The sequence below is a fragment of the Colobus angolensis genome, unplaced genomic scaffold (genome assembly GCF_000951035.1).
Source record: "Colobus angolensis palliatus isolate OR3802 unplaced genomic scaffold, Cang.pa_1.0 Scaffold166, whole genome shotgun sequence".
NCBI lineage: Eukaryota > Metazoa > Chordata > Mammalia > Primates > Cercopithecidae > Colobus > Colobus angolensis.
Window position 1 is genome coordinate 1,468,494 of NW_012114777.1, and position 12,104 is coordinate 1,480,597.

Sequence of the window (12,104 nt, forward strand, 5' to 3'; positions counted from 1 at the left end):
TATATATATATATATATATATTTTAAAAAGATTAATTAACCAAATGGTTTAGAGTTTTACAAATATCATTCTTGAGTAAACTCATTGAGATTAAATCTTACTTTCTTCTGTCACTGAATCACCAGAAACAAGCCAAGAGAGTTGATAGTATGTTCTGTGGAATAAAAGCAAAAGCTGACATATCAACCAGACAAACACAACCAAACAGTGAATTAAGTAATGATCTACTTCATTGCCTATAACAGCTAATGCTTTGGGTATCCGTGTGTCACTAAAAAACCGTTTGTACTTTGTGTATAAGCAGTATTGGCTATGTTTTCTGTAAAAAACTAACATGATCACTGTAGTAGATTTGGAAACTAAAAAACAGAACATCATTATAATTTTACCATCTTAACATAATGTTACCATTTTTTATTTATTTTATTTTATTTTATTTATTTATTTATTTTTTTGAGACGGAGTCTCGCTCTGTCCTCTAGGCTGGAGTGCTGTGGCGGGATCTCGGCTCACTGCAAGCTCCGCCTCCTGGGTTTACGCCATTCTCCTGCCTCAGCCTCCCGAGTAGCTGGGACTACAGGCGCCCGCCATCTCGCCCGGCTAGTTTTTTGTATTTTTTAGTAGAGACGGGGTTTCACCGTGTAGACCAGGATGGTCTCGATCTCCTGACCTCGTGATCCACCCGTCTCGGCCTCCCAAAGTGCTAGGATTACAGGCTTGAGCCACTGTGCCCGGCCTTAGTTTATTTTTTTACTTACAGTCGCATAGGCAATTTTGTGGGTTTTTTTTTTAAGATTTAATGTTAGCATTAACATTTTTACCACGTTTTATAAGAAAAAGGTTTAGTGTATGACTAGAACATTTACTTCACTGTTTTTCTCTTATGGAGCATTAGGTTGCTTTTTTTTTTTTTTTTTTTCGTTTTTAGGAATAATAAAATGTGAATATTTTTAGCATTTGCCTTTTTCAAAAAATTACCCTCTTTATGATTTTTTAAATATTTTGATGCTAATTTACCTTAAGTCCTTCTTTGCTTTCTGAAGGAATAAAATCATAATTCTCAGCACAAGAGAGATTTTAGGGTGAGTGCTGTGGCTCACAGCTATAATTCCAGCACCTTGTGAGGCTGAAGTGGAGTATTGCTGGAGCTCAGAAGGTTGAAACCAGCCTGGGCAACATAGCAAGACCTCGTCTCTACTAAAAGTTAAAGAAAAAAAACATCAGTCAGGCATGGTGGCACAGTGCCTGGAGTCCCATCTACTTGGGAGGCTGAGTGAGAGGATCGCTTGAGCCCAGTAGAGCAAGGCTCTAGTGAGCTACTTTTGTGCCCCTGCGTTCCAGCCTGGGTGACAGAGCAAGACCCTGTTTCCAAAAAAAAATAGAAATTTTATGTTTTACTATGTATGAATCCTCCCCTGTTCATTCATTCATTATCAGAATGCATCTAGTTGAATCAGTGAACATTTAATATGATGTGGAGTGACAAATTTTTTTTTTTACTTTTTTTGAGAGAGTCTCGCTCTGTTGCCCAGACTGGAGTGCAGTGACTTGATCTTGGCTCACTGCAACCTCTGCCTCCTGGGTTAAAGTCATTATCTTGCCTCAACCTCCTGAGTAGTTGGATTACAGGCACGTGCCACCACGCCAGACCAATTTTTGTATTTTCAGTAGAGACAGGGTTTCACCACGTTGGCCAGGTTGGTCTTGAACTCCTGACTGTAAGTGATCCGCCTGCCTCTGTCTCCCAAAGTGCTGGTATTACAGGCATGAGCCATCGTGTCTGACGAGTCTGCGTAGTTTTTAACATCAAATGCATCCCTATATTTCCCATTCTCAGGGAATAATGTATACTAACATCAGTCCTCAGAAGTTCCAGTATGGGATTTGATTAAGATATTTAATTACAAACAGGATTATTTCTTTCATCCATAAATAGTTGTAATTTGGAAAGCAGTAAAATATTAAGACTTGGAATTAACTGTTCTTGAGTCAAGCACTCTCACTTTATTAAAATCTCTTAATGATGTTTGCTATTATTTTAAAAATTTAATTATAGAATTAGCATTATCTAACTTTTAATTTAAATAGATTTGATCATGGTCTTGCCACTTTTGGCAGAGCTAAGCATAGTTTGATTAACATTCTCCTGAGTGATTCTCTTTTTTATAGGGTTAATGGAAGATTAGATTTCTGATTGCTGATGGGATATCATTTTTGAATCCCATCAGAATCCCATTTCTGGAGTCTCTGCCCTGCCACTTCTTAGATGTGTGACTTTGAGCAAGCTATTATTCTGTAAGCCCAAGTTTTCCCATTTGTAAAGGTGGGGGAAGAATACCTGTTTGTCAAGATTGTCATGAGTTTTACTTAAGAATTTGAGCCAGGGTAGTAGGTAGTCAGTATGAGATGGTAATCAATGGTAGGTGATAAGTAAGATGCAGCTATTACTTAACCAACAATATCAAGCTTAAGTTAACCTTTTGGGTTTTTGTTGATTTTAAAACGTAAAAGTTATGATTTAAGTATAAATAGTAAATTGTGTAGTTTGTGAAGATTTTTGCTTTAGAAGAATCAAACAAGAAATAATTATGTCATATCTTCATACTCATGTTTCTTACAGGCTTTAGTTTATTACTGGATGTGTTTTGTGCTCTACATGGACCAAGAGAAAAATGTGTTGAAATTCTGAGGAGTGGCCACTTGTTAGCTATCTCACCAGGTGGAGTTCGAGAAGCCCTAATTAGTGATGAAACTTACAATATTGTATGGGGTCATCGCAAAGGCTTCGCTCAGGTTGCAATTGATGCAAAAGTGGTAAGTTGTATAAAATTAATTATTAAAGTAAAGCTTAGTCAGATTTAAAATACATGGTTAAGTAATGAGCCAAAGTGTATAAGAACTTAGACACTTTCACTGCAATACTTTAAAAATTAGTACATAGTCCAGGTGCGGTGACTCACGTCTGTAATCTCAGCACTTTGGGAGGCTGAGGCGGGCGGACCATGAGGTCAGGAGTTTGAGACCAGCCTGGCCAACATGGTGAAACCTCGTCTCTACTAAAAATACAAAAATTAGCTGGGCGTGGTGGTGCATGCCTGTAATCCCAGCTACTCGGGAGGCTGAGGCAGGAGAATTGCTAGAACCTGGGAGGTGGAGGTTGCAGTGAGCTGAGATCGCACCAGTGCACTCCAGCCTGGGTGACAGAGTGAGACTCTCTCTCAGAAACAAAAAAACAACAAAAAAAACATGACTGGAGAATTTGAATGTCATTTTGTTCTTTTATTTTGGCTTTGGAAAGTATTGCCTAGCCTTTTGGTCTGCATATTGTACTTTAGCCTATGAAACACTTATCTATTACCTATGGAATGTTTCTCCTTCGGTTTCTGTTTAATTTTTATTGTCAGAAAAAGAAGTTATATTTGATAGAGTATTGTTCTTTTTCCAGGCCAGTTAAAGAATATTGTCAGTTTTTTAGTTGTATAGAAAATGAATTATGGCACATTTTACTTATTTCCCAAAGTCTTAAGCACTGATGTAGAAAACAAAAACCTAGGCTATATGAATAATATAGAATATAAAAGGATATACGCAGTTATACAAAAATTAAGAATAATATAATGTATATGAAAACAATGATAAAAGCTAAAATCCTAATCAAAGATAAGGTTAAGTTTTCAAGTTTATATTTTCAAAGAATTGTTGCTTCAAAAGTTTAAGATAAAGATGACAAAAATAGTTTTAAAATCACATAAATATGCCATGGGATTCTAATTCCTCATTCTTTAGTTTACATTTTCAACAACATATTGCTTGGAAGAAGGCCTGAAAGGGATAAATGATATAGAGAAAAGAACTCTTTCTCATCCTCGAGTTTCCAGATAATTAATTTAAATAATCTAAATAATTTACTTGAGATTTGTATATAAAACTTCAGAAAGTTTAAGAAATACCTTTCTATAAGTTTAAAAACAAACAGAAATCTTATATGTTTGATAAATATTGTGCCACCCTAACATCTCATAGCACTTTTAAACTCTTTATCTTGTACTCCTATTCAGTAAGGAGGTGACGCATATAATTATTCCAATGTTGCAGATGAGGATACTCAGGCACAGAGAGATGGAGGGATGGAGGGATCTGGTCACTCAGCAAGGCAGCAGCAGAGCAGAGCACACAGTTCAGAACTCGAGGCAACTGGTACTGTTGCCATTCCTGACTACATTGCACAGTGAGTCTGCTGACATCCGAGACTGAAGGGGCTTCCCAGATATGTGAGAGAAACCTTTCAGTAATATGTATATATATAGAGAGAGTTGTAAGTGGCACAAGTATCCCATCTGGAAAATCCCTTAATAGACCTCACAAAATTATAAGCTGTGAACAAAATTTAAGGCTATTGTTACAGGATTAACCACATTTAAATTGTGACATAGTAATAGAAATTAAAGGGGAAAAAGCCTGATTGTCAAGGCAAGTTCACAAAATATTGGTAGAAAATATTATGGTTTATTTGAAAGTGACAGACTTTTTGATATAATACAAATCACCCTGGTTTTGTGAATTCTTGAGACTTATGACTTTGATAAGAACTTTTAGCTAATTTCATGTCTAAATAAGTTGAGAAAACTAGCCCATTTAATTGTAAAATAAATAGCACATATAAAAGAATAATATTTTGTTTCAATAAAATTATATTAATTATCTCACTTTATCCATAAAAAGCTTTGAGATAGAGATAATTATTATTATTTATCCCCACGTTTTGCATGAAGAAAGTGAGGCTTAAACATGGTAAGTAACTTGTACAATGGCTACCACATTTTTAGTGACAGAGTTAAGACATCAAGACCCCAATAATAGTTGTTAAAAATATACATTCTTAGCTGGACATGGGGGCTCATGCCTGTAATCCCAGCACTTTCGGAGGCCAAGGCAGGAGGATCACTTGAGGCCAGGAGTTCGAGACCAGCCTGGGCAACGTGGTGAAACCCCATCTCTGCTAAAAGTACAAAAATTAGCTGGGCATGGTCTTAGCTACTCAGATAACTGAGATTGGAGGATGACTTGAGCTTGGGAGGCAGAGGTTGCAGTGAGCCAAGATTGTGCCATTGTGCTCCAGCCTGGGCGACAGCAGGGCTCTGCCTCAAAAAAAAATATATAGATACTTTCTCTCTCTCTCTCTCTCTCCCCCCCACTCTTACACACATACATATAGACACATTTATATATGTAAACAATTGAATTCTAGGTTGCTGATGCAACTCCTTTGTGTACAAAGTATGCATAAAAGAAAGAATGAAGGCTGAGGCAGGCAGATCACTTGAGGTCAGGAGATCCAGACCAGCCTGGCCAATATGGTCAAACTCTGTCTTTACTAAAAACACAAAAAAAAATTAGTTGGGTGTGGTGGCGCATGCCTGTAATCCCAGCTACGTGGGAAGCGGAGGCAGGAGAATCACTTAAAAACCCAGAAAGCGGAGATTGCAATGAGCCTAGATCATGCCACTGCACTCCAGCCTGGACAACAGAGCAAGACTCCATCTTAAATAAGAGGAATGAATAATTATATTGCAAGATCAAGTTGGGGTAAAGTAATGCTTGTGGCTTTAAGGATGAAAGCTTGAGTACCAATGTAGAAACCATATTCCTAGACTATAGTGGGGAATACTGAACCTGCTAGGGTAAGCTTTCTTTTATTTAGTGGGCTCTAGAAATGTCCAGCTTCTGGAGAGGTGGCTATTTAAGGAATGATATTTCAACAGAAAAGTCTTTATAAATGCATACGTAAATACAGAATTCTGGGATCATGCCAGTCAGTAGATATAAATCCAGCCATACTGGTTGGAAGTGGCAAATGGTATATGCATGAGCTGAAATATTTCTGTTTCTTCTTGGACATTTTCGGTTCTCAACTCTAAAGACATTTTATAACTATTTAAAACATTAGGATTTCAGCTATCCTAATATTTTATTTTACATAACTAATTTTATTTTACAAAACTAGTAGTGATTTCCAGATAATAATAATCAATAATATAATTATATAATTATTATATAATAATAATTATTATTATTAAAGGCCAGGTATGGAGGCTCATGCCTGTAATCCCAGCACTTTGGGAGGCTGAGGCAGGAGGATCCCTTGAAGCCAGTTCAAGACTAACCTGAGCAACAAAGCAAGACCCCATCTCTACAAAAGCAAGCAAATAAACTATATTTACTTATATGTATAAATAATTCAGTGTATTTTATCTTCTTTATCTTCTTGTGTTTTAGCTTTATGAGTTAACTCTATCGAATTTTAATTTCTTCATTTGACTGCTCTTTTTTATTATTTTTTTTGAGACAGAGTCTTTCTCTGTTACCCAGACTGAAGCGCAATGGCATGATCTCTGCTCACCGCAACCTCCGCCTCCTAGGTTCAAGTGATTCTCCTGCCTCAGCCTCCCGAGTAGCTGGGGTTACAGACACCGGCCACCACGCCTGGCTAATTTTTGTACTTTTAGTAGAGATGGGGTTTCACCATGTTGGCCAGGCTGGTCTCGAACTGCTGACCTCAAGTGATCCACCTGCCTCAGCCTCCCAAAATGCTGGAATTACAGGCATGAGCCACCATGCCCAGCCCTGACTGATTTTCTTTACTTAACTTCTCCCCTTTTCCTAACTGATTTTGAGATTGCTGCTGTCTACTTCTGACTTTTGTATTCAGAGAGTGCAAATTAATTCATTTAGCAGCATTGTCTCTTTGTTTAATTCCTCCGTCTCACTTTCTTTTAGCACCTAGTGGATTCCAGGCACTGTTCTAGGTACTATACAGCAGTGAACAAAACAATGTCCCTGCAGTATATTAGGCATCTTCCTTCTGGTGAGAGGAGAGAGATATCAAACGATTGGTTAGTTATATGTGAAGTAGTAGGTTTTATGAAGGCTTTGCCTGTAGTCTCTTTCCTTTGGTCCACTGCATTTTACTGTTTTCCAAAGCTTAGTAGGAATGACTTTTAAGATATCAGCTTATTTAGATATCTCACTCATTAAGCAGGTAATTTGGTATTAGACATTTACTCATGGTTGACTGTAAGTAATATAATATTCCCCCAACCAAAATTTTATCTATTCTGAAGCATCATTTAATTCAGTATATTATGTATATTTTCAAGTGTTTCAATTTTTTATCTACTTCAGTATTCACAGTGGCATAACCTCTTTACATATCAATACTTCATTATTTTATATATATTTAAGGTCTTCATTATTAAAAAACATACTGAATCATTGATATTTTTGGAAAATAAAAATCATGAACTTATTAGCAGAAATTCCCTAACATCAAACAATTATGGAGAATTCTTTTTTTTTTTTTTTTTTTTTTGCATATATTATTTTTTTTTTTTTTTTTGAGACGGTGTCTTGCTCTATTGCCCATACTGGAGTCCAGTGGTGTGATCGTGGTTCGTTGCAACCTCTGCCTCCTGGTCTTAAACAATCCTCCCACCTCAGCCTCCCAGGTAACTGAGACTACAGGCACATACCACCACACCCGGATAATTTTACATCTTTTTGTAGAGACGGGGTTTTTCCATGTTGCCTAGGCTGGTCTCGAACTTCTGGGCTCAAGTGATCCACCTGCCTTGGTCTCCCAAAGTGCTGGGATTACAGGCACGAGCCACTGCACCCGGCCAAATTCTTTAATATATGTGCTTTTCCTGTTTGTCTATGTGGTTGAGTCTTCTAGTTACTTTTCATTGATGTTGAGTATTTTAGATTTAATAGACTCACAAAAAATTGTACCAATTCCATGACAGCATCTTGCCAAAACTTGTCATTTAAATATACATAAATTTCCCTTTGGAGCCAGGTACAGTGACTCACACCTATAATCCTAACACTTTGGGAGACTAAGGTAGGAGGATTGCTTGAACCTGGGAGGTTGAGGCTGCAGTGAGTCATGATCACACCACTGCAATCCAGCCTGAGCCACAGAGTGAGACTCTGTCCCCAACTCCCCCTGAAAAATTCCCCTTAGAATCCCTGCTTGCAACTTTTCTCCGGTGAGCATACTATTCAGTAGCCCACTAAAGCCAATTCAGTTTACCACATTCATTTTAAAATTAGTGATTACTGTAATCTCTATTTTGAGTTTCAAGGTTTTATGTGAAATGTTAGGAAAATTGGTCAATGAAATATATATTACCACTGGAGGGTAGTGTTTCCGATTTCTATTTTTACAAATGATCAAGTTGAATTTAGTTGATAAACCAATCATGTGTGCTTTTATTTTAAAAATATTTTGTTTTCATAATATCAAACAGGCCCTCAAGAGTTTGCATAATCACTTTGTGATCCCCCACACTCCCATGCTAATAAATGTGTATACCTTTTCTCTTTTTCCTATGCCAGTACTAACCAGACCCGACCCTGCTTAGCTCCTAAGATCAGACGAGATTGGGCATTGTAGGGAGACCCCCTGAAACTATTGCTACAGAATAAAAGATGAAATGCTCCTGATTATTGTAAATGTAAAATTGCATACAGGATTGTATAAAGACAATGCCAGGCTGGACTGCCAGAATGAGCCAACAGCGTGTGATGTGCTTCCCCCCTGCAGAAAGCCTATGAATGGACGTGCAGTCAGGGAGGTTTCACATCACCAAGATTCCTGTCCCAGAAAAGCAGATGTTCATAGTTCTGGGAATGGAATGTGACCCTTGTGGAGAGCCTATAAATGGATGCATGAGGGGCGCCTGTCCATATGGATAATATAGGGCTATAAACACCCTCATCTTGCCACAGCTCTTCTAGGCCTCTTTAGGGTTAAGGCATACTCCCTTCTGAGAATTTCTGGTCTAACCGGTTGTCTAGCCTCACATCCTGTTTCTATGGATTGTTTGTAACCAGCTCTTGCTGCAGCTGTTACTGCTGATTAATATCTTGCTAATCGTAGGTTATGGAAAGACTGTGTTTCTGTTTCAATGCTCTGTTAGAAATTACTGATGCACACACTATATTGTAAATTCTTATCTCTGTATACTGTACTTCTGCATACAGATGTTATGTTAAAGAATTACTTCATCCCCATGTGACCATCTCACGTCATAATCAAATGACCCTAAATCCCTCACTAAACTACCCCTGCCCTCACTAAACTTAATAACAAATGCTGGCATATCCAGTGCATTGGCAGCACCACGGGACCAGAAGGCGGTGACGCCCCTGGACCCAGCTTTCACTATCTTGTGTGTGGCTATTATTTCTCAACCTGCTGATCTGCCTGGGAACAAAGAGAGAGCCCTGTTGCATTGCGGGCTGCTGGCCTGATCCTGCAATAGGGCATGTTCAGGGTGGCATGGCCATAGATGCCTTTTCTCTTTCTTAAAAAAAAAGTTTGCATTAGTTACTTTAATGGAGACATTGAATGGATTATTTACTTTTTAATTCAAATTCTCCTTTTCTTTAGCCCATTATTCCTATGTTTACACAAAATATTCGAGAAGGATTTAGATCTCTTGGAGGAACAAGTAAGTTCTGATTTGTATGGTTTTGAATTACAATGTAATTTTTAAAATATTTGGGCTATTGAACCCTATAAGGAAACCTTTTGAATTATTATCTTTAGAAAATTGATATATTGTTTAGACGTTTTTCTGTTTAAACTCCAAATGATAACTAGTTTTAAGTAATGGCAGTTCTTAATGCTCTATTTTTGTTGAGAGTATCATATACATACTGAAGTTCTTCAAATGGACTTTTAAAAACTTTACAGTGAGGCCGGGTGCGGTGGCTCACGCCTGTAATCCCAGCACTTTGGGAGGCCGAGGCGGGAGGATCACCTGAGTTCAAGGGGTCGAGACCAGCCTGGCCAACATGGAGAAACCCCATCTCTACTAAAAATACAAAATTAGCTGGGCATGGTGGCGGGTGCCTGTAATCCCAGCTACTCGGGAAGCTAAGGCAGGAGAATCACTTGAACCCAGGAGGTGAGGGTTGTGGTGAGCCAAGATTGTGCCATTGCACTCCAGCCTGGGCAACAAGAGTTAAACTCTGTCTCAAAAAAAGACCAAAAAAAAAACTTCACAGTGAATTAGCTAGTTTATTGTTTTAAACCATGGTGACAAGGTTTAGAATACATTTACAAACTATCCAAACAGTCTCGTTCACTCACCCCAGAAGTTACAGCTTTAAAAATGGATGACAATATGATTTTGAACTAAGATGAACTACCTAAGGAAATAGCATATACTTTGGTTTATTTGTCACTTCTTGTTATTTTTAAAAATATTTTGCACCATAATACATTTACACTGGAAAGTTCTTTTTACCTATCCTTTATTTATAGATTTTAAAAATCAGATTTTAATATAGTTATAGCAATGTTAATGATTGGGTGTGCTCATGGAATACTATGCAGCCATAAAAAAGGATGAGTTCGTGTCCTTTGTAGGGACATGGATGAAGCTGGAATCCATCATTCTCAGCAAACTATCGCAAGGACAAAAAACCAAACACCGCATGTTCTCACTCATAGATGGGAATTGAACAATGAGAATACTTGGACACAGGAAGGGGAACATCACACACCGGGGCCTGTCATGGGGTGGGGGGAGGGGGTGTAGCATTAGGAGATATACCTAATGTAAATGACAAGTTAATGGGTGCAGCACACCAACATGGCACATGTATACATATGTAACAAACCTGCACGTTGTGCACATGTACCCTGGAACTTAAAGTATAATAATAAAAAAAAGATTAGGTGTGCTTTTTCTTTGCAATACCTGTTTTCTTATTTTGAAATATTCAGCTTGTTGTACCCTATGGTTTGCATATTATATTTAATTGATTGTATTACATATTCCTAGCATTATTATTTGTTTTGTTTTGCTTTTTATCCTAGCACTATTATTATTAGTGTTCCTATCCACTTACAAGTCCCCTTCCGAAGAGCTTTAAACTGCCCTTGTTTCTTATATGTATAACATTGCTATTTTGTTGGTACTGCATTCTGTTTTTTAAGTCTTACTTTTTTCCCTTTTTATCAGATTTAAAGTGGAAAGGAAGATTGATGAGATCTTTAACTTTCATGGTGGATTTATTTCATCTATCTATCTATTTATGTATTTTGAGACAGAGTCTGTCTCTGTTACCCACACTGGAGTGTGGTGGCATGATCTCGGCTCACTGCAACCTTCACCTCTCAGGTTCCAGTGATTCTCCTACCTCAGCCTCCAGAGTAGCTGGGACTACAGGCATGTGCCAGCACGCCTGGCTAATTTTTGTATTTTTAGCAGAGACAAAGTTTTGCCATGTTGGCCAGGCTCGTCTTGAACTCCTGACCTCATGTGATCCGCCACCCTTCAGTCTTCCAAAGTGTTGGGATTACAGGTGTGAGCCACTATGCTCGGCCTATTTCTTCTAATTTTTTCTTGGCTAATTTATTTAGAATTTAGTGGCAAATCAGAAATTATTCCAGAAGTTTTGTTTATTTATTCATTTTGCCTGTGCTTTGTTTTTTTCACTTTTTTTCACTTTAAAGTTGAATATTCCGAAAACTAGTATCTAGTGATTTTGTGTGTGCGTGTGTGTCCTGTAGGATAGGGTGTATTCTGTGTTTTGATGTGTAAGCAATACTTTCAACTTTTGGTACAATCCATGACTGTGTGTTCCATATGGCCTGCCTATTTTGGATTCCTTTGATGATATTTTAGATTTTTAAAAAAATTTAGTCCATCAGTTTATTTTTACATTATTACCACTTTTATTTAATCCTGATAAATTTCATATTTGGTCATTAGTATTAGTAGTTATTTGCTTTGATGTGTTTTTCCTAATTTATAATAATGTTTTGTCTTTACCTAGTTTATTTTGCATTATAGTCTCATATTTACATAAATTTATTCTTCCTTTTTTTGGTCTTTTATTTATCAAAGTTATTTATTTGTGAGTCTCTAGACTTTTTCTTTTTTTCTTTTTTTTTTTTTGAGACGGAGTCTAGCTCTGTCGCCCAGGCTGGAGCACAGTGGCCGGATCTCAGCTCACTGCAAGCTCCGCCTCCCGGGTTTACGCCATTCTCCTGCCTCAGCCTCCCAGGTAACTGAGACTACAGGCAC

The 12,104-nt window shown here is 37.7% G+C and overlaps 1 protein-coding gene across 3 annotated transcripts in view; it reads left to right on the forward strand.

Annotated features, from left to right (window-relative positions):
• Window positions 1-12,104, forward strand: part of TMEM68 (transmembrane protein 68) — a 39,579-nt gene that overhangs the window by 21,227 nt on the left and 6,248 nt on the right. For 2 of the 3 annotated variants that reach the window (XM_011937576.1, XM_011937574.1), the window contains 2 exons: window positions 2,621-2,814; window positions 9,455-9,515. In XM_011937576.1, the coding sequence (XP_011792966.1) occupies window positions 2,621-2,814; window positions 9,455-9,515 (255 nt within the window). The remainder of the gene's footprint in view (window positions 1-2,620; window positions 2,815-9,454; window positions 9,516-12,104) is intronic. The other variant, XM_011937575.1, reaches the window with a different exon arrangement.